Below are 25871 nucleotides of genomic sequence, written 5' to 3' on the forward strand. Positions count from 1 at the left end.
GGCTAAACTAAAATATTTAGATTTTTTAGTAATTAGCTGAATAGAAATACCGCTCACTTCAATGCCTACACACGCCATTCATCAACCGGTTATGGAGACCAAACGGAGTTAAAATGGCGCGAACAAGGTGTGCGCGCATTTCGAGATTGCTGGAACAAACAGCGTCGTGAGCACGAAGACTTGTTAAAAGACAATATTCCCACATAGCCTAAGCACGCAACTTCGGAGGCGATATCAATTTTCTGACCAATGAAGGGGACGCCTTTTTCCCAGGCTGCTAGAAAGCAACCGGCCACAGTGGCTTGTGCTTGCACTTCACCCGTAGACAAAATTTATTTATGCTAATAAATTTACTTAAAATATTATTGCATACAACCATGCCATGAATCACCCCTTCCGGCACACATCACCGCCCTTTCAAAGTAAAAATGTTAGTCAATATGCACAATCTTAGAAAACTCTTGCTTGGCCTTACGAGATGTAGTCGCGAATCGATCACAAAGCGACTCCATGTGAATGGACATTAAATCCATTCCCGATAGAAACTTTCTGATACGGCAGCACAAGTAATACCCTAACACACGGACACTCCGAAGGCCTTTGAACTAGGCGACATCTACCAAAAAGGCATTCACGCAAGGCGACATACGACAAATGTGTATCTCCCTTTCGTGAAGGTCCCTTACGTAAGGTCAAATATCCGAGCTCATTTATAGGCCTAAAGGGGGTAATCACGTACGCAACTCTTCAACACAAACCGGACGAACCACAGTGGTGCCTTATTTTGGCGCTTGCACGAGCGATTTTATAAGTAGCACTGACGCAATCCAGTGGTGCTACTGGGCCATGCCATTCCGGAGCAGCTTTCTAAACAGCCAAAAATGCGTTTTGGAGCAGGTTTATGAAAGCGAATTGCAAACTCTCGATATTATAAAGTCCTCTAAAGTTCAAGTACCAGTAATTTTTATAAAACTAATGCAAGCTACGCAAATTGCTGCTTGCATAGGTCATTCAGTGACCTATGCAACAGACAGTTTTAGTGAACAAGTAGAGCTGGCAAACAAAAATATCCCTTTTGATTTGACGATTTATGGTAACGTGTTTATATTGAAAACTTAAGTGATTGATTCCAAGACAACTTCATTTTGTTTGATTCTTCAAGAACGCTTCCGTTCCGAAATATTCATGAACAAATTTGACACGATAACAAGAGCATTTTGTATTCGTAGGAGGGAATTATACAAGGGCCCCCTCCTCCTACTCCCCCCCCCCCCCCCCCTGATTCACGTATACCGCATTGCGGGGGTGTCACCCAGAGAGGGCAATACGGCACAGCTGCTCACAACTCTGCCAGGCTTCTAGGCTAGCGTGCTACATAATGACCTATCTCACATGATGGGCTCGCCTGTCTAGACTTTCGCCTCTGAATGTGAAAAAAAAAAAAGCCGCCGACCGATCTTTCTTTTTAAAGCAAACAACGTTCGGATAATCAGGGAGTCCAAAAGAATCAACTTATGCAGTAAAGTAATTTTGTTGCTTCTTCTAACGCCATCGGCATGAAAATTTAATTCTCTAGTGGTGCGCCTTACTGATATACTATATACTTGAAATACCCCGATGGTCGACGCCGCGGTGGAGTTTCACGTTCGCTCGTCGCGCTGCAGCTGTAACGTGCCGCCGCGAAGTACAGATATGCGAGCGCGACTTTTTCACTATGCAATGCTGTCAGATTACGCTCTGATGCACGCATTCAGTTTGCAGCTTCCTGTCTGCGCGACATTTCGCCGTTCCGACCATTAAGCGAGAGAAAAAAAAATTCTATGGTCACTTTGCTGAGCTAAACTGCGATAGGCGGAAGCATATGACTGCCTCTGTTGCTGTTGTCTGAACTGTTCTGCGAACGGACGCCACCGTGGCCGCCAGCATGGGATGCCATCAGAGCCATATGGCTGCAACGTTTGTCGCCGATGTGCGCGCACCACCCCGCGCATGTCCGCGCTCTCCCACGCCCCCACTCGCACAGCGCTACTGGCATGGGGCCCCCTCTCCTTGCTCCCCTCGGCGGTGATCACCGCTTTCCTGCGTCCACCACGGACTGCGCCCGGACACTCATGAGCATGCACATGAGCCACTGAAGGCTTACTTACACCTTAAAAAAGCGTTCGCGGTAGTTGCCGGCATATCGCCCGCGGACCCAATCTCGGCTTCCGGCCGCCAGTCTAGCACGTGATCTCACTCCCAATCGCGGAGGCGGTTCACGGGTCCGAGTATACTGACGACCACCTTGCCACGACGACCTGCTGATGGCGGCGAATTTTCGCCACGGCCGTACCATGCTGCTAGGTCTAACGAGTGTCGCTTCGTCAGTATCCGGGGACGGAAGCTGCTGTTGGGTGCCGAGTCAACCAAAAGTATAACGGCCGTACGGCTGTGAAATCACCTAGCCAAAGAAAGTGGCGAATAGGCGACAAATTGAATGTCGAAAACTTTTTGTCACGGCCGCCATGTCTGCGACATCGTGCTGGGATATGGGGAAAAAGAAACTGAGTAAAATACCATGCAGCGTCCAAAACTTCGGTCCCCGATTTACATTGGCCATAGAGACGAGAAGCGCAGAGTCTGGCTCGGCACCGTAGCAATCGCTCGCTGCCACCTTAAAACCGACGCTGCAGCGCTGCCTAAGCAGGCCTGAGAAACTCCTCGGCTTCGGTGGCAGAGGTAATTGGCGCCATCTATGAGGAGGGCGGAGCCGAAAATCCGTTTCCCTTGCATGGCCTCGTAGATCGTCACGCGCTCGCGCGCCGATCCAGTTGGCCGAGCCTTTCCCCCAAACTCCTATCCCTCGCCCTCCCTCGTAACTCCCTTACCTTCGACTGTCTGCGCGCATCCGGCGTCCCGCCGCCAGCTTAGCCCGCTCCATGAGGTTTCATGTTTCGTTATCTGCTGTTATCGGGAAGCATGCGCTGCTGTGCGTTGACCGGCGTGGGCAGTTTCATGGTCCTCGATAGCTGTGTGCTTGTGCTCCGCGACGTTTCACCCGTTTCACGACTCTTACCGCTCGTGCATCGTGCAGTGGTCCACGAATACCTCAAAAACAAGCCCTACAAGGTTGTTCCGGGTGCCTAAAGTCAACAGGTGAGCGCGCAGACCCAAGGACATCAGAAGGCGCAAGTACGCGAACACAGCCCTGTCCATGTGTGGGCTTCATGAGCCTCCGGACGTCGTTGCGCCTTGATTGTGCTACACTTTCCTCTTGCCGGTAGAGAAAGCTGACAAATAGATGTTCCTCCTCCTTGTCACCTGGCCTATGACGTTTTTCTGTGCCAAGTCTCATTCTGCAACTTCAGTAATTTAGCTTTCCATTCCGCCCTCAGTGCTTTTTCTGTGTGTCACGTTCTACAAACGTACTAACAGCTGAAAAATTACTTTTTGTGTTTGTGTATGATCTCAGTAATCGCCGATGGGAAAATCGCGCGAACAACCTTCATGTGTAGGCATGATACGCTTTTTCTTCTGGAAAGCATGAGCATTGCAAGTGTCCTAAATGCAGATTTTTGCAGTTCATGTTTATTGTACAAAGGAGTGCCCAGTAGGTACGACTTAGTGCCTTACGTGACGTAATTTTACTGCTAAGAATTGCATTCGGGGTGAAAGAAAAGTCGTGTTGGCTTATTTTATGTGGTCTTTGAGGAATAAGCCTTTCTGCGAATGTTTTCTATGTGCTGCTGCAAAAGCCGACTACCTTCTGTTCCCCCTTGCCACCGTTACTGAAGTTGTGACCAAGTGCACAATAATGCGATAATGTGAATTTCAGTTTTCAGTACAACGTTATTTTTGTTCTGCCATGTCTTTCATTTTGTTCAGTAGTAATGAAGATGTCACGCATTTCATATACTTTCGTGCAGGGCTATAAGTAAGCTCTTGTTTTTTTTTTTGTATGGCTGTCTATCAATCTTCATTTTATTCTATTTTTTAGGTATTTTGCATGTCATTGTTTTTGCCATTACAAGTGAGTTTTCTCTTTCTTTAGTTGTCATGACTATGTCATACACGTCGTCCAGTTTTGTGCAATATCATAGTGCATATATCAGAAGCTCGTCTATATATTGGTCTTGAGGGCGTTATATAAAAATATTTTGTGTACAGTCGCGGACAGAATATTACGGACCATGAAATCTAAGAAAAAGCTGAATATCCCCCCAACCTCACAACGCAATCTGGTATTTGCATTTTGGACCTCGACTAGAATATGCTAACAACGTTGTCGTGGGCAGTTTTACTGCTTACTGCTACAGGCTGCTCGGGAATTGAACGTTTTCGGAGATCCCATGGTCCATTTTATTCTGTCCGCGACTGTACATGAAACGGCCTTCACGTTTTATAGTGTTTTTTTGTTATTTCACTGGCTGAACTTTTGTGTTTAGTACTCATGTATATGTCATGCACCTTTCACTTTTGTACATTTCTTGAGCGTGTATCAAACCACGTTATAAGAAAAATCTGTTTTCGGAAACGAAGTCAATAAAGCGAGACCAAAGATCTTGCGTTGGAAGTGGAATTTTTTTATGTCCCGGCACATGATTGTATAAGTATGGGCAAGACTGCGTGCGTGCCATCGCATAGCCCACGGAGCACCGCGAGCCAGCTCGCAAGCAATGCCAATGCGCAGCGTATCGCGCGCGATAAGAAAAGGCAAGCGGCGCGCTCGGCATGGGGAAAGGGAGCGGAACGAGTCGGCCTAATTAAAAAAAAAAACGCTAGGGGAAGGAGGCACTGCGCGACAGCTGTTCCTGTTGCCATGACGACGTAAACAAATCGTGTGCGCCGCCATTTCGCTAGAGCATCGCCCTCCTGTTAGGGCTGTAACTGAAGGGTACCTTGGCGCTAGCGTAGATTCACCCACGGGGCCTAAGCGACCAACCCGTATAGACAAGATAGACAACAGTCACGGAAGAAACAGCGGTACCATCTAGGTTTAATTGGAGAGGCTTGCCTCGGTCCACCGAGGATCTACCGCAGCTGCAGGTCCCCGCCATGCCGCTTTCAATCGTGAGGAAGAACGATTCTTGAGGACTTAGTTCCGTTTTCGAAAGTCCGAGCAACCCAATAGCCACAGGGTGGGCGCAGATTTCTTATTTAGCTGAAATGGCTGAAATGTAGCAAATGTAAATGCTCCTGGGTGCAATTGGCGCAGCGGTAGCATCACTGCGCAATATGACCAGGAACACTTTTTTTAACGTTTTGTCAGTTTCAGTTCAAGGAAACTGGGCTCAAAAGGGGGTTTACTTCAAATTTGGTCCGTGTTTTAGGGGTATAACATGCGTTAGAAGCAGCCACGCTGCGCGAACGTTTTATCTAGCTTGATAATCATCCCTCCTCGGCACACAAATAGCGAGTGTTTTTTAACACGTAAGCACTCGATCTAGGGCTACTTCCCTCGCAAATCTGTCCGTCCGTCTGCAACGCGTGACATGATGCGCTCCGTAGGACATATGGCAGATTTATGATTACGACTATATATGGCGCAGCGCGACGGCTGCTCGCTGTTAGGTAACGCAGGCAGAACGACACCTCGAGGGGCGCGGCTTTGCGCTCGCTGCAGCCTCCCAGTTTGGTTTCGCGCGCTCTGAGAGCCGAATTTCGTCGTGCCAGAGTTCCCCGGGAAATCGCATTTTTCCAGATCCAAAAGTTGATATGGCCACGGGAGAGGTCGCTTCGATTTCTCAATTACGATGTGCATGCTGAAACAAAGTATAAAAGTTAACTGAGTTCTGTTAATTAGCGACTAGTTACTCCGTATCACTCGTCACCCCATGGCCGCCACTACTGACGGCATGTCTGAAGGAACCGTCCTTTTATTTCAAAACAGCTATATTTAAATATTACCTAAAGTATTCGTAGAACCTTAGGTGAAAGATTGGGTCAGTTATGGTTTTGCATCAAGGTCGTAGCAGCGCGAATTTGTCTTTGTGTATGTGTTTAAGTTCACGCTGGTACGACCTTCGTAGAAGCACCAGGTATAGTGACTATATGGAGCAATGATATTTACGCTTTATGGAATTTTTAAAACTCGCCTGTGGCAGGCAGCATAATTGTTGTCCTTGAGCTGGATAACTCGAAGAGGCGGACATAACTTGCACGAGAAATCGAAACACATTGAAATAATCAAAACTTGCACTAGTTTACTTATTTACGGCGCACATTGCAATTTACGAATTGTACTCGGCGAATTTGCAAGGGGTATCCACTTGGAATGAACTTCCAGAATGACACCAATTTGGAGATGTGCGTCATCAAACTTGCTGTAAAAATGCACTGTTCCACTTTTTGGACGAAACGCTCTTTTATGCATCGAAGCAAAACGTAACGAACACCCATGTATTTCTTTCATTCCACATTTTGCGAAATACCTCGAACACTAGCGGCCGACGCACCATCTAGGCGTGCGTGTGTAAGGTGTTCGTGTGTGCACTCACTATTACTACACAGCGCAAGCTCGCATTCCCGGGTTAATACAACTGAGCGCCGTGCGGGCACTTGAACGGAGCTACCGCCTGTACAAGGCGTCATTTCCGGTACCTGCAGCTGCGGTACGAAGAATATCGCGTTCGGCATCTCTGGATTCATTTCAGCCATTCGGACATCCTTAAGGGCAACTCCGGTGATTTTTCGATGTTTACTGATCTTAATAAAATTTTGAATATGTTCTCTTTTGCACTCTGATTATCAATGCCAAACTATATGGCTGCAAGTCATGTAGTTTTCCTGAGAGTGAATTTTGAAGATTGGTTGCGTTCCCGACTCATGATTTTATACTGGCCACCCTGTGCTTGTGACATTAGAGACTACACCGCCACTGTCCATGAAATCGTCGCTTAAACTGCCGCTATTTCGGAAACTTTGTAAAAGCTCCCCGTGTCGTCAGGAGACATCAGCTTCGCTTCTTTGGCGTTAGCGCCACGTGTTGACATTATGGTAGTGTAGGATCTGACGTCAGTGACTCATCATGACGTCACGCAAAGCAGCTGCCGGTTTCGGTTTCGTATCTCGTTTATTGCTTATTTAAAATTATGAGTTTCTAAGCATATTGAACCACCCTGCCGCTGAAAGGGGACAACGCCATTTGAAAATAACATTATCCCAACATGGGTAAAAAACGCTGGAGTTGTCTTTTAATGTGGCCGGAATCTAAGCGCAGGACTGCTTTTTTCTTCGTTGTGCTCCCGCCGTATAGATGCAGTGTGGACGCGAGAAAAGCAGCACCTGGCGATGCTTCTATTCCCTAACGTCACGGGAAGCTGCCAATCGTAGGTGGCTAGTGGCAGACGCAAATCCGGTTCGGCGGTGCAGTTGGCCGAAACTATTCTGGTTGATCGCGACGTTCCTCCTACCGAGGCTCGTTTGGAGTCTTGGATGTAACGAGGTTAGAGCAGAGAAAGCAACTAGCCAGAGCCGGTCCGGCCGCTCACACGAGCGCTCTCATCGTGGCTGCCAGCCAAGTCGGGAGGAACAGCGAGGCGGCCGCAACAAAGGATACACATGCACTCGGCCGACGCCAAGGTAACAACTGACAAAAACGCCCAGGATTCGCCTCCCCGACAGGAAGCGCACGCAGCGCCAAGTGACCCAGAAAGGGCTCGCGCTGTTCTTAACTGAGGGGCCATACTTCATCTGCATTCTAGGATGCCGCCTTCAACAGAGACAATCACCAAGCGAGGCGTCACTGTTTTATTGCCCGGTAAATTCGCATTTTATGCGGGCGGTAGCAGTGGGCGGCCACACCGCAGTGGCGCCTCCATTTTCATCCTACTCGCAGGTATGCACCACTCTCGAGGCAGCGTGAATGGTGCGCGCAGCCAGTTCCCTAACTCACGCCGACATCTGAAAACCGCGCTGTTGCTGCGCGAGCTGATCTATCTGTGCAGTTCTTGGTAACGTCTAAAACAAGCGATTACACCAGTTGTGCGAACGCGAGCTGGCAGCGTTGTCGTGCACAGTGAGTGATGTAGGCATAGCTATCAAACGCCGAACCGAACGACGGCCTACTAAAAGCTTCGCTCACGTATACCATTACAGCGCCTCAAGTAAGTCTCTGGAGAGCGACACTGACCGGCGTACGGACAGCGCGACAAGAACGCCGACACATGAATGGATCCGAAAGGCGTGTTGACTGAAAATGCGAAACTGAACAAGTTTAACCGCACACACCCGGTTCAGAGCCACACCCGTGGGCACTCGATTCCAAGCGACACAGACCCGTACAGCCGGTTCTTGCTCATTACGCAGCAGTCGGAACAAGCTCAGCAGTTTCTCATAAGCCTATCACAGCGCTGGCGCCACGACAATGTACATCAGTTATAGCTGATATACTGATGTCTGGTCAAATATGCACTTCCCGCATTCGTCTACTACTCTATTTCTGTGCCACAGTTTAATTGTTCAACCAGTCGAATGACACAGCTGCACCAAGCAACCCGCCCTCATCACAGGCAGCACGGGACGACGAAACTTGAAATTTTCTTTTTCTCGGAAATCTAGTGAGAAAACGTTACGACGAGCGCAATGCGACATCGCAGACGCACTGCTTGTACTCCCACCCGCGCAGTCACGGCGCTTAGCTTCACTGGAAATTGTGTAGAAGTATTAGGCCCGAGTAGCCACCAGCCGAAAGACTCGCGAATAGTATCGATAACCGGGACACGCATGCACCCTCAAGTGACCCGCGTGCAAGCCGACCACTTCTAGCGCTGCGCAAACACGGCGCGCCGCTGAAAGGAGGCAGGGACCACGAATCCAGTTTGGCCCCTTCGCCTCGTGCACATCGACCGGCAGCGCCCAACATGGCGGCGTGGGCTCAGGTTGAGGCGCCGCATCATCGCGCCGGCAACACTACCTGCCCGTGGCGAACAATGAGAGGAACTGGCCCAGCTGCGCCGGTATCCGACACTTTTCGGCCTTCGCAGCCGTCGCCCGGCACACACCGTCGCCGACGGTGCCGGGCGCAAAAGCGATGCGCTGGTACCATCGCGAGATATCACTCGCGCGCACGCCTCAAAAGAACCGAGCGTCGATCGTGCGACGCCGTGTCGCGTAGCGTGTGTACACAGGAACGCCCGATTTTCAGCTCTGGCACCGCGCACAACGAAAGACTCAATGGACCATGTCTCCCTCGCACGCCCGAATGGAATAAAGTTGCACGCTAGAGCTTGGCGGAGGGGGGTACATCATACTGCAGAGCTCAGTAGTATAGCACCGGACATACAAGCGACACCGCGTTACGTTGTGTCGCTCTTGTGATCGGTACACCACGCACAGACGCTTTCAAGATCCTTAATTTTGCATTGCATCTAAGCGCGACGCCTCATTTTCGCTGTTTTACTCGAATCCATGGCAAGCAATGTGACAGCTTTATCATCCAGCGCAGACATAACACAGGCCCCAAGTTCCCAATATATCACTTTCACCGCCTGCACGCATAGTATATGTTACGATTAGAAAGAATGCACGCCAGTGGGTCGGGAATCACGGAAAATGTTCCGAAAGGAACCTGCCTAACAACGGTAAGCAAAAGAGCAACGCGAAATGTATTCCTCGTGACAATTCGAATGACCAAGCGAAGAAAAAAAGGTTGCCATCGCAATAACTATTTTGCAGTGGCAATGTCACTGCACATGATAGGTGCTAAAAATCACTGGTAACCATGCAACAGAAGCTAAAAGCGGACACACCGTCTAATGAGGCAAGAGCCGGTGAGCGGAGTGGCCAAGATGTCCACAGGCTGAGCCCACAACTTGAAAGAAGTGGCAATAGGTACGGAGTGCCTGTTCTCAGCTCCCAACAAACTGGCCCAACCATCCGTCTCTGCCTACTGGGCAGAGCTAAGATAGGCTGCCAAGTAAAACATTAAACCTTGTGCGTGATGCACCACCACCAGGGTGGTTTACGACCCCCCCCCCCCCCTCCTGTCTTGTGGAAAGTCCTATGTAGGCTCGCTGCGTCAATTATCTAATGAGGAAGCACGCTAAACCTTTAGGGACTGACTGCACATGTTTTAGCACAGTATAAACAGTGTCTAATAAGTTGACATTTCCAAATTCTCTGGGTGACACCTAACTTTGTTTAATGTCAAGATGGGCTGACATGTCACCCGATGCTGTCACTCTCTAGTAAGCATGTTAAAGAAACTGCTTAATCCAGTTTAAATAGTAAGGAGTAATGCATTTTATTCAAAAAGAAAACAGAAGGGGTTTAGGAAAATGCACAGCGAGTAAGTTCGAAAAAATGGTAGAACCAATGGCGAATCAAGTCCAACATTCTCAAATACGAGCTATTTCTATTAATTGATAGCAAGCTCATTGGTATGAGGCCCCAACTTTGTCACATGTGAGATTCTGTCTCAACAGCTGTTCAACTGTCCTCACATACTCTCAGCCCGCGCACAACGCCTCAGTGTTGCGTTTCACTGCTTTAAAGGGTTTATTTTGGTTTCGATGAGGGACACCTGAAGACGTCAGCCAACTGTTCTTTGAGCTTAAGCTCCTTCAAAGAAGCGGCGGCACGCTTTCTTTCCCGTTAATTCCCCAATGCGTCAGTCCTTTCTGTTCTCGTCCTTCCGCCGCGCGTTCACCCCACGGACCACTTGAAACATCCTCTTGGTCAACGTCCGATTTTTCGTACTCCCTAGGGGTCACGGAAATGTCCGAAAAATCGGGCAGTCCCAAAAAATGAATGCAAGCCTTTTAGAGCCCTTAGGGGCTCAAATCACCCTAGGCACGCCCGAAAAAGCTCTGAAGCCCTGCCAGCACACTTAACCATATCGGCGGTCGTACGGTGACAGGAGATGGCGCGTGCATGCATGAATAATTAAGGAGTAGATACTGTGTCCCATGACAATTGCCCCTTCCTACGCTTGTTAAGCTTCACCGCAATACTTTGCGCATGCTTGACCGTGTAATATTGCCGTATTGAGTGGAAGCTGACCTTTGAGAACCGGTATTATGCAATGGGCGGTGCACCACGAGCTCCGAATCCAATAGCGAGGATTACACAGGCGCAGTCGATGCTATTACTGACAGCGGCGAATCCTTTCAATTAAAAACACGGCACCGAACGTCGAAGCAGCTAAGCCTAGCGTTGCCGCGGTGGTGGCTACGGCTGCCAGCGGATTTGCGTGCGACAGCGCACGTCTGAGGAGGTGAGATAATCAAAATAGCGGCGGTAGTGGCTTTGATTAATGCCGCTTCGGACCTGCAGTCACGGCAAAAAGTCCTAAATATCGGACGGCGAAGTGTTGTTGCGTACTGAATTTCAGACGTTCTCATACATTGACTATGGAGTACGTGGTCGTGTCGCGAAGCCATCCGAATTATCGGGCATGTCCGAAAAATCGGGCGTCCGGAAAATCGGTCGCTGATTGTACACTGGCAATTCCTCCAGCCGACGCCACGGCGTCGCAGACGATTCGTTACCATTCCTCTCAGTTACTCGAGCCAGCATTAGCACGGCTTTCGTTTCCTTTTAATAAAATTGCAGCTAATTTTCCTTGATAGAAACCAATTCCCCGAGTTTTCCATGAGTATTTCCAGACAATTCAACAACCCCGAGAATTCCCCGTTTTCCCCTTTGGTAGACACCCCGATAAAGCCTTATGGTCGGCCGAAATTTGATGAAGATCTTGAGCAGAAGCAAGACAAAACGGCACGTGAGCGTTTACATAAAAGAAAAAGTACTGCTTGTGTAAGTCAGACTTATGTTTTGTACAACGCGGAGCATACTTTCCGTAGTTCTTTTAAGTGATCTTGGTAGTTCTCATAATAGCCTCCTTTATAGTCACCCTGAGGTGTGCAGTGCGTGTGCGCGTTGGGTACTGTACTATATATATGCTTTCTTTCGAATAAAGATGTTTAGCAGCACTTGTTAGTGACGGGTGTCTGGTGCGTCTTTTATTGATTGCGCCTTCTTACAATATGCCGCTAAAGGCACCCTGAAACGATTTTGATTTTGTACACACGTACGGATCGCTAGGGTAGGTCCTTCTGTTCATCAGGTGACAGATTCAAGCGCTCCGCTTGCAGCGTGTAACTTATAAGGTTTTAAAAAAATGGCAACCATTCCACTCTGTGACGACAGTCAAAACTCCCAAACGAAAAGTGTTTTCGCTGCCATTCCCTCTTCACAGTGTGGAATGGTTGTCATTTTTTGCGTTGCAAGTCTCACGTGGTTGCTCGTTCGGAGGCGCCCGGGCTCGCGATTGGCGTTCACGTTCAACATCGCGGGAACGTTCTCCGTCGGTGGTCGTTTCGCGCCGGCGCCGTTTACATTATCGTTGCTGTTCCCTCGGGCGCTTCTGGTACGCATGGTGTTCTTCGGGTGGACGAACTATACGTGTCCGCACCATCGATAACGCAGCTGTTTTAACGCGGATACCTCTTCTGCTTATATGCTGCGATAACCTTGATGCCACGCTATTGTTCACGGCCAGCGTTCTAATCGGTTCCGCCTTTCGACATATGCGCCGCCGCACTGCACCCGTATGATCAGTTTCTGATGCCGGACGCCGAAAGAATTACGGAAGGTTAGTCATTAATAAAGGGAAAATCAGACATCCACCCGTTCGTAGGAACTGCTACAAAGGAAACCCATACGGGTTCCTCGAAACAAAAGCCTCAGAGTTAGAAAAAAAAATGGTTCCTCGAAAGAAAAGCCCCAGTTGAAGAAAAAAGTTTTGTTCAACTCGGGCTTTTCTTTCGAGGAACCCATATTATGTGTTTCCTTTGTAGCAGTTGCTACGAACGGGTGGATGTCTGATTTTCCCTTCATTAATTCTCTCCACCTTTCGGGTTTCCGCAGAACTACCGTATTTACTCGATTCTAAGCCCCCCCTTTCTTTCAGGATCGCGATGCCCAAAGTGAGGGGGGGGGGTGCTTAGATTCGAAAAAATCTGGAATAACCCCCCTCCCCCCTCCCTCTTTTCGCTGCGACATCACGACGAGACGGGTGCGAGGAATAAGATTTTATTTTGCAAACATTCAAAAGAAAAATCAGAGCAGACAGTGGACCCACCGCTTCTGTCGGATGCTTAGTCACTATCACTGCCACTCGAGTTCGTCGCACGGCTTGAACCACCGCTCTCGGTATCCCACAGCAGGTCGTCTTCCGTTCCGTCGAAGTGACTTGTGATTGAGCACAATTCTTAAATGATTTGGCCACAACGTCCACTTGGACCCGCTTCCAAGCGTCCGAAATCCACTTTGCGATGTTTGATGGGTACGCTTTCCGCAGCTTTCGCCGTACAGCCGTACAGTCTGGCTGTACGGCGTACTCGCGCCGCGGCTGCCGTTCCACCTCGGGACTCCGAGGCTCCGACTCGATGACAGAGTGAGCAAGCGCGCTTGGCGGCCTTGGCTACGCGCTCTTCCTAACAAATAGGGGGGTGCTTAGATTCGCATGCAAACTTTTTTCCCAACTTTCTCGCGAAAATAGAGGGGGGGGGGGGTGCTTAGAATTGAGAAAATACGGTACTACGTCAAGGTTAGTCATATACAGCTTTCACTGTAAAATTCGTCTCACGCACACTTAAGGCTGCTTACGTGTGGGAATGCGAAAGCGTTCTACGGTTTCTAGGCTTTGGAACGCCTTGAACGCGCTGATGTTAACACTCATGACGTGGTGCCACGTCCCTCCCACTGGCTGCGTTGTCACGTGCACAATGACGCACGCACTAGGCCACACGGCTAAGCCCCATGAGCGCGATTTTATGCGCGAAAGCGACGGATCGGGCCGTCGCTAGAACAGATCGCTCGGTCTTGTCGCGCGATTGCTCGGTTCTGCAAATCTAGAATTTGTCGCTCGTCGCCCGGAAGTGCTATGAGCGACTAGCCAATAGCGCGAAGCCGGAACTGGATGTACATGTACTCAAGTGCTTCCGATTGTCGCACGGAACGAGCCAACGATTGACTTTTTATACGTGCAAAGAACCTACTGGAAGACCTTTAGAAATATTGTATGCTGGTTTTTACAGTAAAACACATCAACTTAAGTTTATAAAGCACGCGTGACGCTAGTTTCGGCGCCTATATTGCTGCCCTCATACCGGCAACACTTGGTTGTCGTCGCTCGAAGTCATCGCTCGCATGGGGTGCGACTTGTAGGCGACGAAGCGAATGCGACAGCCATCTCGATCGCGTCGCTTGACGCTGTCGCGCGCAAGATCGCTTGCATGGGGTTTATGCTTTAGTCAGCCAGAACCGTGGAGCTGCCGTGGCGCAGGGGAGGCGTGGTCGTCTCGCACCCGGGAGGTCCGGGTTCTAGTCCCCAGACCGAAACTTAAAGTCAATACGAGCATTTCTTGACGTGTTCTTACCTTGCGCCGTCGGCTATTTTTGATACCATCTTTCGGTCAAGCCGACTACGACGGATTTTCGCACGATGGGGCATATAATGCTTTTCGGATTAAAAATGTGCATCGCTACCGATCGCAGCGGAGCCGCCCCGAGTTTTCAGCCATCCTAACTGACGTCAGTTGGGCGAACTATCGAATTGGCTACGCAAGTCGCGTCATCGATAATTTTTCCAACTTTATGAAGAACAAATGTTCCTAATAGTTGGAATGTTAATTTGTTTCTACAGTGAAGTAGCATAAAGAGAATACAGAACGACAATTTATCACTACGCCCAAGCACTTCTGGAACTGTCGTGTCGTGTTCTTGTGTTACAACGTGCTCCGTGTTGACACGAGCTGCGCGGTCATAGTTGGTATCGAGCTTTCTTTTCGCGAGCACCATGGTTTGCCCTTGTTGCGTTGTGGGCTGCAAACGTAGCGATCGGCGATACGTCATGCTGCGACATCGTGTCCCTCTGCAAGGCAGCAGACGAGCGGAGCGGCTGCAGCGCATCGGATTGCTGGTATCCAATCGACGCCAGGATCTACGAGTTTGCGGCCGTAACTTCACGCCGGTGGATTGCTATCCCGAGGGAGTTCTAACGTGCCCGGTATTCAGCTAAACGCAAGCGCATGGGGATTGGGCGTTTTACCGGATGAGCGGAGGCACAAATATGAACGGCCTGCACGGTGAAGCCAACTGGTCGCACAGAGCTCGACCAGACAAACACAGCCCTAATACAGTAGTAACCTAGTCTACTTGGCTGCTGGTGTAAATTTTAGGCCGGAACGTAATCGTGAACCCAATGTCTCCGTACCTGTTTAAAATGTTTTACACTTTGCTACAGCAATAGTAGCTCTGTGTTTGGCTGGTTAGGCTTTGCGCCACCAGGTAGCTGCACCGTGCAGGAAGCTTATGTTTACGCCTCCGCCCACCCGTAGAAACACCCAGCTTGCCTGCGTTTACCACACACGCTCGGCGCTGCGACAGCACGTCGCAACGCACACTGCTTGGATAGCTATTGCGGGGAATCGCCAGCCAGGCGGGAGAGGTTAGAGAGGCTTCGCGCGCTGGTTATAAGAAAACCGGAAGTAGACGACACGACGCCGCCACATGCCGCAGATCCAGTGAAGGCGGAGCTTAACCCCGATCACTCGGCGAACAGGCTGATGAGAAAAAGCATGGCTAGGGAGAAGGGTAACTTGTAATCGTTCGTAGCTCTCTTAATATGAGACGCTTCACTTAAAATGTGGCGCTAATGTTTTACTGTAGTTGTAACCTACGCGTCTAAAAAATTTGTTCAAAATGTTCCAGGGACCGTACAAGTATACACCGACTAACCCAACAACAAGTACTTCACTGGAACGTTTGCTGCATTACGCACTGATACGATTCTGCACAGAACAGCAGTTACAAATAACAATTTACTGGACTTTGCACTACGAGATACGCTCTATAGCCGTTCAGCTTGGTGCGTGCGTAGCGTATCGCAGTGAACGAAAGCCACCATCTTACCAAGGCGTAGTGCAAGTAGGAGAAAAGTGAGCGGAGTGGGAAATAATTCTTTTTGTAGGAATCCCCGCCCCTCGCCAGGATGGGCTACGTACGTTGCGGGCCTAATAATTGAAAAAAAAATAAATAAATAAAATCGCTACGGAATGCGGCACCAGTGGTCGTACTTTCCAGTATTTTCGCCCCTCGTCATTAACGAGACAGCGCCGCTGTTCATCGCTGGGATCGACCATTCGGTGCGATGCATGGTGAGGGAGGGTTGCAAAACATGGGCCCAGATGTTCTGTCGGGTGAGCACTGATGTTCGCAGTAGACGTTCGATATAATTTGCGTTTCTGTACATAGCGCGAGTTCCTTGTCTCCTCTCCCTTTTTGGCGCCATGCATATCCTGTAAGTGACCAACTAGCACTCTTGTCAGCTTTCACTGTATCACCCATTAACGTCCTTCCTACAATAACCAGCAGAAAAGAAGAAAAAACCAAGAACCCACGGCGAAACGTCAAATATAGGCCCCAAAAATTTTTAAAATTAAGTTTGCACCTTTTGGGGATTTGTCCCACAACAATAATCGACATCTGTCTTGACCGCATTTCCTTCCTTTACCCCCCCCCCCCCCCCCTTCCTCCTGCTCCTCATCTTCCATCCATTTCACACACCCCACCACGTCCCGACTTTGTCCACTCGCTAGTTGGAAATCGTAGCTCCAGCAGATACGACGCAGTCTCCATGCCGCATGGTGCCTTGCCGTGAATATATATCACCAACAGCAAGCAACAGTCGACGACTGGTGCTTGCCGCTCAAATCCAATTTCATGAAGGCTCGCCTCAGAAGACCAAACATAGCTGCACCTTACAGCAAGTGGCCATTAAGGCGCTCTAGTTCAGTTAGGTCATGACTAGAGAGAGTACCATCCTGGTCTTATCGATTAGGCTTACATTGTACACATTCGGGCACAGCACTTCGAATTCTGATAAATAGATGTTTTCGTTTTCTACCCTCTACCTCCTGGTCAGAGTGTATAAGGCGGATGCCCACACAGGCGCAGAAATTAGTCTTCCAATACACTCTTAAGCAAATGTACACCCTACTTGTCACACAACAATCGTCATCTGTCTTGCTTGCGTTTCCTTTCTTGAAAATGCTGCGCTCGCTACTTTCCTGCCGAGAATGCTCTGTCACGCTGATAACGGGCATGCTGTTCGTGACTGGGAAGTACCGGGCTCGCCGCGTTAAAGAAAGGAAATGTGGACAAGACAGATGATTATAGTTGTGTAGCAAAAGGGTGTAATTTTACTTAAGAGTGTAAGGAGCTCGATCTCTACAACCGCTCAAGCGCTGTTCTGGGTAGTCTAACGTTAGGCGAAAACTCTCGCCAGTATTCCGACAGCAGCTTCAATGCGGCGCGAAGGCCGGCAGACTAATATATCAACAGGTATCTGCCAAACGCGCCGTATTTGTCGTTGCTTTCCCCGCAAAGTATAAATATTGAAAAAGCGCCAGCTTCGACTGGTGAAGTGTTCTTTCAGCAGCACATTTTTACTCATTAGGCGGAAGTCATTGAACTTGGCGATGTGTACATGCTCAAAATTTCCAATACGAATCGAACAGTATCCGTTAATCTCAAGCCGTATTCGTTACTTTAAACCTTCCCAGGTTGCGTTTTAATAATTTACAATGCACTGTATTCCTTCTTGAAGGATAAACAATTGACCATACAAGATGAGACGCTGTTAAAATCTTGCGTCAGGGAAGCTGTGGCGAAAACCGTAAAGTGTCTTCCCCACCCTCTCACGGCAAGACAGCTTTTCGACATTCCGGAAATACAGCTCAACATAATTTCAATACTACGGTCGATTGGTTGGAAATAACAAAAAATTCGAATCAAATTAAACATTACAAACTTCTAAAAAAGTGAGTTGAAAAGTTCCGCGGAGTCTATCCAGCAACAAAAGGCTTGTTTAAATTAGTAATGGCGTCAGTAAATGGGTGTCAATTGAGAGGCTTGTAGATGAGACAATGGAAAGCACCATCAATCTGGTGCACATGACAGTAATAAAATTAAAAAAAAAGGACCAGCACGTCCAGGTGCATGTAGTAGCATGCATGAAGGCGCCACGGGCAATTCTCTTATCATTGAGCAGCGTCATCAAGGAATTTAAACAAGGCGAGACGGGTAAAACAAATCGTTTTGTCTAAGAGACAGCGAATTTGTAGGTTACCTATGACAAGACATGCTTACTCAACGGCTAGTGAAAATTGCACGTAGGAGACCTCCACGTATTTGTTCGGGAATTTGACAGTCTGCACAACAATGGCGGTTCTGCTGCGCCAGAATCATCCTGACAAGTCTCCATTTACATCTCTTGTTAAAGGGACACTAAAGGCAAACATTAGGTCAAGCTAAAGTGATAGATTAGTGCTCGAGAATCTCTAAAGCGTCAATATTATCGCGAACTGAGCCTTAATAATTGAGAAATTGAGGTAAATGTGGGACATGATTGAAGAGTCCCCCAGGAAATTTAAATACTTGCCCGATGACGAAAGCAGTCCTCAGTTAAATTCTGTCACTAGTGGTCAAACACTCATTGCACAAAACATCCTCGTATTGCATTGTAAGACGAAATAAAATGCTACTTGTCCATTTCTATTTCATGTTTATAAAAAAGAACTCATTGAAATTACCCTAGACAACGACGCGGGCGGTCGACCGGTTTCGTTTTCTCTCGACTCCGCGCAGCCCACGCTTTCGCGTTTCAGTGGTTATCGCGTAGTGCTGCGCTGGTTTTGCTGGCTCGCGAAACTCGCACAAATTGCAAGTAGCAGAGAATTCAACTTCCGTGTGATGTCGCGGGATACCCGAACGGTCTACAACACTTGGCCAAAAAGCAGCTGCAGCGGAGAATCCGTCGCTCTGACTGTCTTGGCTCGGTACCGCCGTCTGTAGAACGCCGTCACCGATGGCAGCAAAGGGCGGTGATGGCGGAGGCAACGTCCCCACTTCCCCGGTTGGGTCGCGGGAGATTTGAATTTCGAGAAAGGTATTCGGACCCTTCAGATGCAATTTTCTCGTAATTTCTTGGCACAAAACAGGCGTTGCGAGGTTTCTGGAATGGTATTTAAACAGTCCACGTCGACTTAGTATTAGCCTTTAGTGTCCCTTTAAAGAGCAAGTTCTGTCGTTGTCCCTTATAGTATTCGAAAGATCCGAGTAACTGCAGACCTCCGAACGACAGTCAGCAGAGTGTGTGTGTGTTTGGTAGGGGGGGGGGGGGGGAGCAACAGGGAGGGAACTATTCACACCTGATAATTTCTGGTCTGCCATCCCTCTCCTTTTGAAATGGCTGCTTATGTTCAGCTTGCGTGGTAGGTCATGAATGCGACCATCGCCGGCCTTCGAAATAAGCAGCGTTGCGATTAAGGTGCACCGACATCAAGCGCGACCGCGCCTGCGAACGGAGAATCGTGCGTAGGGACCGCCTAATCCCTCCAACCAGAAGCGCCGATGAGACGACGCGTGCCGTGTCCGATTTTACCTCAGTTGACGTTGACTGTCAGCGGACGAGAACCTCCCTGCGAGTGCCTGCCACCACCTTTGCTGAAAACTGCCACCCGAGTCAGCGCCTCCTGTTCTTTCGCCAGTGACGAAGAAGCTGCGCCGTGATCCCTCGGGTTGCAGATATAAGGGTAATTTATTCCCTCAAGACGTTATTTTCACATCGCATAGCTTACGAGCGCAGCGACGGGATGCCCGTTGCGCCAGTGGCAAGTCGCGCTGAACGTTAAAAGGACACTATAGTGACTAAATCAGCTTACGACTAGTGGAACATTTTTTCAAAACTATGCTCCTTCCTTTGATTGAAAAATTTAGCGCAGAAAACGAAGGCCAAATTTCCTTTCAACTTCGCACTCAGGCTGCTTGCAACGCTAGCATGTCGCGGATTCACATCATTCTCTAGTATTTGGGTCGTTTTAGCGCAGCGGTTTTCCTGTGTTTAATCCTAGGTTCGTTTAGCTTGAAACATTTATTTATCGATAAACAAACCTAGACAGGAAGAAAACCTGTGACGTCCCGGGAAGCTGGAGCTCCAAGGAGGCGATGCCACAGTCTTATTTTAGTGCACACTCTGGCGTTTTCGCTCACGGTAATATATTTTTCGGTATCCCCAGAAACGTGTGTACACAGCTTAATTTGGTGTACCACTAGCGACAAACTGATGTCCGGTCGAGGGCCAGATGCCACTTGCGCGGTGTTAGCACCCAGCTAAGCGATAACGCTATGCTACATCGTTTTAGACGACCCGCCGTGGTTGCTCAGTGGCTATGGTGTTGGGCTGCTGAGCACGAGGTCGCGGGATCGAATCCCGGCCACGGCGGGGGCGAAATGCGAAAACACCCGTGTGCTTAGATTTAGGCGCATGTTAAAGAACCCCAGGTGGTGAAAATTTCCGGAGTCCTCCACTACGGCGTGCCTCATAATCAGAAAGTGGTTTTGGCACGTAAAACCCCAAATATTATTAGTATGGTTTTAGACTCCTGAGAGTGTTCGCTGCAATTCACGACAGCTACAAGCGTTGGCTGAACACTTCTCAAGCAGACACTGGTGCCATCTGAACAAAAGGCAGCGACATCTTTCCGCCAGAGGCCTCCCTACTGGTGGAACAGATCACGTGGTGGTGCTCACTCGACAACAAGCGCGCGAACGTCTGCGTGCAGCCGACTTTGTTTTCTGGATTTTTGCTTTGTTTTTCAGTTGCCTCGGTGCCATAACACTTGCTCGTAGCCAACGTAGCCACTGCCCGCCAATGCGTGCAGTGTTTTTCGTGCAAGTCCTCATGCCGCTATAGTGTCGTTATTGAAGTTTCTCTTGCGTGATTCTTTGCTACGAAGTCTGAAGAATGCAAAAATGGGGTTGCCTTGTGTCTAGTAGATTTCATACATTCGCTGCTACATTATACAGGTCTATAATAGGAAATTTGACAATGTATCGAAGTATCTTAAGATACAAATGGAAAGTATCGCATCGGATACAATAATTGAGGTAGTATCTTGTATCGCGCCATGACAAAACTACAATATATTTGCCCAGCCCTGTTCAGTAGTAACGGGGGAACGTTAAAATAACTTGAAAAACTGGCGGTTTGGTCAACCCAGTGATTCGTGTAATTTAAGGGGCTCCAATACTCGCACAGTGAGATATCCGAGGCCAGCTGCCAGTCCCATGTCATCAGAAGCACAGGAAGCGATATCGATAAATTGCGGTGTCATGGCAAATATAGGCACCCTACTAGGCACCAATCGTATTATCCCTTGATTGAATTGCAGGCTTCTGAAAACAGCTAACAAGTGCCCCACCCTTTTCCTCCTGTGTGGGTGACGCCGTTATCTTTTAAAACAGCTAAGGTAAGGGCGCCACGCCCAGTCTATATCGAAAGGACATGTTGGGGGGAGAAAAAGAACGACAACTGCAAGTCGCATACAGATTCTGATTCAAGGCCGAATTTGAAGCAACTCATCTGCTTATTGATAACGCTGGTCTTTGAACATAAACCGCCATTTTTATAGATAATGCTGCATAATTTTAAGGGCACAACAGCTCCCGTACGTAGAGGCGAGCGAAAGTTGGAATCCAGTTATAAAGCAAGAACATTTCGCAACTCCGTTAAACGCATTACTAAAAGGTTTATAATCGTTGGTCGCATGAATTAAGTTTCCACACAAGGAGTATAACAAACAGCCCTTCACACACACACACACACACACACACACACACACACATGCGCGCGGTGCCGCAATTCTCACAGGCGCATAACAAGACATTCAAAACTCCACGTGAACATGTAAACAACACTCGGCCTAGGCTAGTAGAAAGCACTGCGTTTGATGTTCCACTCGTTGGCTGCGAAATTAGCCAATGACACAGGTAATGATTTACAGAAAAACAGAAAAGTTGCTACAAGTAAAAAGGTCAGCTCAACACGACTCGGAAGTACAAAGCGAATATTATGGCTACGGGGAAAGAATTCCGCAACAGAGAAACAACAATAACTTGTGAACAAACATTAAAAAATGCAAGACCAACACTCACTCGAGCTAAACTTCAACAGTATCAAACTCGCTTAACATTAGTGAAAAGTAGTGACGCAGCCTGCAATACACATGCCACACACGTTTACAGTCTTCATTCGCACAAGTCATTTCTATTGTGAGGACGCTGCGCGCTCTAAGGCAAGGCGGTGTGTAGGGAGATACGACACGCTTTCACTTGGAGCTACACAACCAAATGTGCGTCGTCAAAACGAACGTGACAAGCATGCCAAGATCGACTACCCCCGGTTCTGCCTGGCGCTGCGAGAAATCAGCCGTGCCAAAAGCAAGACGGGTAACTGCAACCGGAACCGGAACTTGACGGTACCCTCGAGCTGAGCTTACTCGGCAGCACCTTTATCGACGTACCATTCAATGAAGCATCCAAGACAGCTGATTGCTACTCGCCACCGCTCACGAGGTTTTCTGTCGCACGCACGCACACATGGAAGTTTCGTGGCGATAAACGGCGATGCTGCCGACCACTGTCGGAGGCAGCCACGCCGTTCGCTAAAATAGACAAATGCAACAACCTTGCAAAAAACGAAGCTTCACCAGCTTCACGATCGATGGCCACATCTTAGGCCAACGCAATCGGTAGTGTGACTTGACACCTGGGCGGCATCGCGCCACCCGCTCACGGACGGCCCTCAATGGCGAATAGGCGTGGCACATCACCGCACGTGGAGAAGACGCTAAGCGGCTCGCGGGCGCCAATCACGAGCATGTCTCTTTCTCACGAGATTTTGCGGAAGACGCCAGAGGTTAGTTCGTTTTGGAAAAGTTCGAAATGCCAAGCAAATAGGCACGCCGCGAAACCTCTGCTTGGCTTGCCGCCAGGATTATTCTGTGCAGTGGCAGTGCGCCTGTGCACAGGCATGCGATGTTTAGGCACGTAAATTTTGATCTTGCACCCGTAAGCGTCGAAATTTACAGTTCTGCCGTAGATCGACCGCAATGTACAGGAGCAAGAAAATGACACTGAGGCATCGTTTCTCCCAACGTAACTGTAAAATAACAGACAGCTAAATCGTAACAGGTGCGTAAAATTCAAGAATAGTGTCCCTGGTGGAGTCAACTCGTGCCAACACTGCGGCAGCAAAGATGCTTGCAAGCGGCGTGCGCGACAGCAACGGAACATGGCGTCTAAAGCTAGACTCCCATCGAAACCGCGCCTCGCGCACGCGCGTGAGCCTTGGTATAAAGTCGGCGAACAAACTTGTTCACCACACTCCTGGCAAGGCGTGGAAAAATGTAGGAGCAATCACGTTTTTCTTCACCCGACATCAGTATACATGGTAAGCTAAAATGACCGTCCACCTGAAGTGATTCTCACCCTCTCCCATATGCCCAGTGGAGAGCTTGTAAACTCCTCCGGTTAAGCCTGAACTTAGTTTCAAGGAGTTCAAGCTGATGAAGTGATGCTATTGGAAAGATGGCAGCAAATGATCCAATCCATTAGCAAATATACAACTCGACTACCGAGTGAAGCACTGCCTTACCTTTCGATGAAGTCAGTCTCTCAACAGACGAATGTGAGCCCAACAGCTATCGTTCAAAGTGACTCGAATAGCGGACGGCAGGGCGCGGCACGGCGCTCTTCCGTCAAACGTGTTCACACCCTCGCTTCTATAATCTAAATAACACTATCTTTGAACAATTTTAACTCTGTTTTGTCATTATTTTTTAAAACATTGGTTACTATATATATTTGAAACACTTCGCTTGCTTAAGTATTTGAGTTTGTTCAATTAGCGAGCGGGAGTACAAACAATGCGAATAATCGACTTAAATAACATAAGTTTAACAAACGCAGTAAAATTTTTGAATTTGTAGTCATTAAAATAATAAAAAAAGGTTATTTCTTTACTAGCTTAAATTATTTAAGGCATTTTACACTGAAATAAAGTAATAGGTGCGGACTGAATGAAAAACCAGTCACATGACCCTTTTTCGCCATTTTACCCCTGGTGCTTGACGTCCGAAAGGAGCGAAGCACCAATTCCGGCGTGTTTTATAAGTAACAATTTTCTCTAGTTGCTCCTAATGATCTAGCACCGTCTAATTCATCATGCCGACGTATTTTCAACGACCTGAAAATGCTCTTAAGCGAGCAAGAGGTAAGATCGCATGCGTCAATATGGGTCGTGCGACGGCTCGCTTTTGCGGCATATTTTGGACGCGCACATTTCATAGTACTCGCGACATTTTGTAATCGTAGTCTCGATTTGATGCGCAAGGCATATTTTTGCTATGTACGCTGGAATTTTGATCAAATCAGCAGAAAGTTTTTTTTTCATTAGTCTATTACCAGTTACGGTACCGGTTTCACGTCCGCTCGTAACCTTGCTCGGTTGATATGACGGTAGTCAGATGTCTTTATGTATACATATACATACATATATATATAATTTTTTTTCTTCCATTTGCTGTTGTATGCGTGTTGCCAAATTATGATGCTGTCGTAAAAGAATCCACTTTTTCTTTCGACAGCTAATTCTCACAGTTAGTCATTGTTATTAAGCGTGATTCGCTTACGGGACGTTTCTTGGAACGAGCTGCGTGGCAAAAGTAGGTCACGCAGCTCGGTTCATGCGTTTCACACGGCTTAGTTAGCCCATACTCGTGGGTGTTCTTGAAGCCAGATTTTCATATTTTCGTCTTAGTACCTTGAACATCGGAAACCCAACTTCAAGGCTTAACATTATTTTGCAGAGTTTATTGATGTTGGAAAGAAACATCGAGCCTTGGATGCTCTTTATGATGTCATCAAGAGCCGAAAGCATCGAACATGGCAAAAAGTGCACGAGCCAATCATGCAGCAATATTTGGAGCTGTGTGTGGAGCTCAAGAAAAGTCACATCGCAAAAGAAGGCCTCTTCCAGTACAGGAACATATGCCAACAGGTAAGCAACCTTCATTGGTTTGTTGAAACTGTGTGTCATGCGCGCAGGAAAACACATCTGGATATGGCGTAATCATTAGCATGCTTTTGAGCAGCCAATTTGTGAACATTCCTGAATGTAAGGCATTTACTGTTGACATATCTGTCATGCTCTCGAATCTTTCCTCAGACTTGCTTTTGGGGCCATTACACACGTTGGTATAGCATTGCCACTTTTTCCTTACGTTAGATTTTCAAATCACCAGTGTTTCTAGAAAGCGTCATTATTTGGGCTTATGGAAAGGTATAAACAGTAATGAATTTGGATGCATTGTTAAGTTTGTGCCCACATGTAACAAAACAGCGTAATTTTTGTGGTTAGTTATGGAAATTTGGTTCAGATTATGGTTAGCCTGTTTCCATGCATTTTGCTTGCATTTCATCTCATGGCAAATGTTTCGTAATGTCCATATAAGAAGCTAATGTTTGGCAGAAACACTGCACATATCTAGTGTGTGGTATTTATATAGGCTTGTTGCACAGCGGCTTGCATTAAAAGCGCACACAGGTTCGAAGATAGGAACATTACTCCTTTTCCTGCTTATTTCTTACTGCTTCATGACCTGTCATCACCTATGAGGGGTTAGTACTGAAACTCCAAATTGGGCCATTTAATACTTTAGACTTTTATTGGCCAGTCACATTACAATACGTGGAAAGATATAACACTAGCTCAGCATAGTTACTATATAGGCTCCCTTTAGGGAGCCAGAGTTGCACCACTTTCTTTGTGCCACCTTCAGTGATTCTAGTGTCATCGTTTGCCGAGCGCCTTCACATGGTCAAATCGGGCTCCACAGCATTGTGCAGAATCCAGTCCTCTGTGGAACCCTCAGACCAAGTGCAGTGGGCAGCATCACTATTGTTATTTGGAATACTGACACAGTTGGCCAGGCTGTGTTGAGGCCAACTGGAGGGTGTCATAGTCAGGGCTAAAAATCCTGGTA

The 25871-nt window shown here is 48.1% G+C and overlaps 2 protein-coding genes across 13 annotated transcripts in view; one reads left to right on the forward strand and one right to left on the reverse strand.

The window, feature by feature from the left end:
- hts (adducin 1-like protein hts) overlaps nucleotides 1-23639 on the reverse strand; it is a 176146-nt gene extending 152507 nt beyond the window's left edge. For all 12 annotated transcript variants that reach the window (XR_011511176.1, XM_065433197.1, XM_065433199.1 and 9 more), the window contains exon 1: nucleotides 23483-23639. The gene's annotated coding sequence lies outside the window, so the exon portion shown is untranslated. The remainder of the gene's footprint in view (nucleotides 1-23482) is intronic.
- Nucleotides 23640-23928: 289 nt separating this feature from the next.
- eIF3a (eukaryotic translation initiation factor 3 subunit a) overlaps nucleotides 23929-25871 on the forward strand; it is a 34315-nt gene continuing 32372 nt past the window's right edge. Inside the window, exons 1-2 of the mRNA XM_065433180.1 lie at nucleotides 23929-24100; nucleotides 24696-24886. Of these exons, the coding sequence (XP_065289252.1) occupies nucleotides 24052-24100; nucleotides 24696-24886 (240 nt within the window). The 5' untranslated portion in view covers nucleotides 23929-24051. The remainder of the gene's footprint in view (nucleotides 24101-24695; nucleotides 24887-25871) is intronic.

The sequence above is a fragment of the Dermacentor albipictus genome, chromosome 1, assembly GCF_038994185.2.
Source record: "Dermacentor albipictus isolate Rhodes 1998 colony chromosome 1, USDA_Dalb.pri_finalv2, whole genome shotgun sequence".
In the NCBI taxonomy this organism is placed as follows: Eukaryota; Metazoa; Arthropoda; class Arachnida; order Ixodida; family Ixodidae; genus Dermacentor; species Dermacentor albipictus.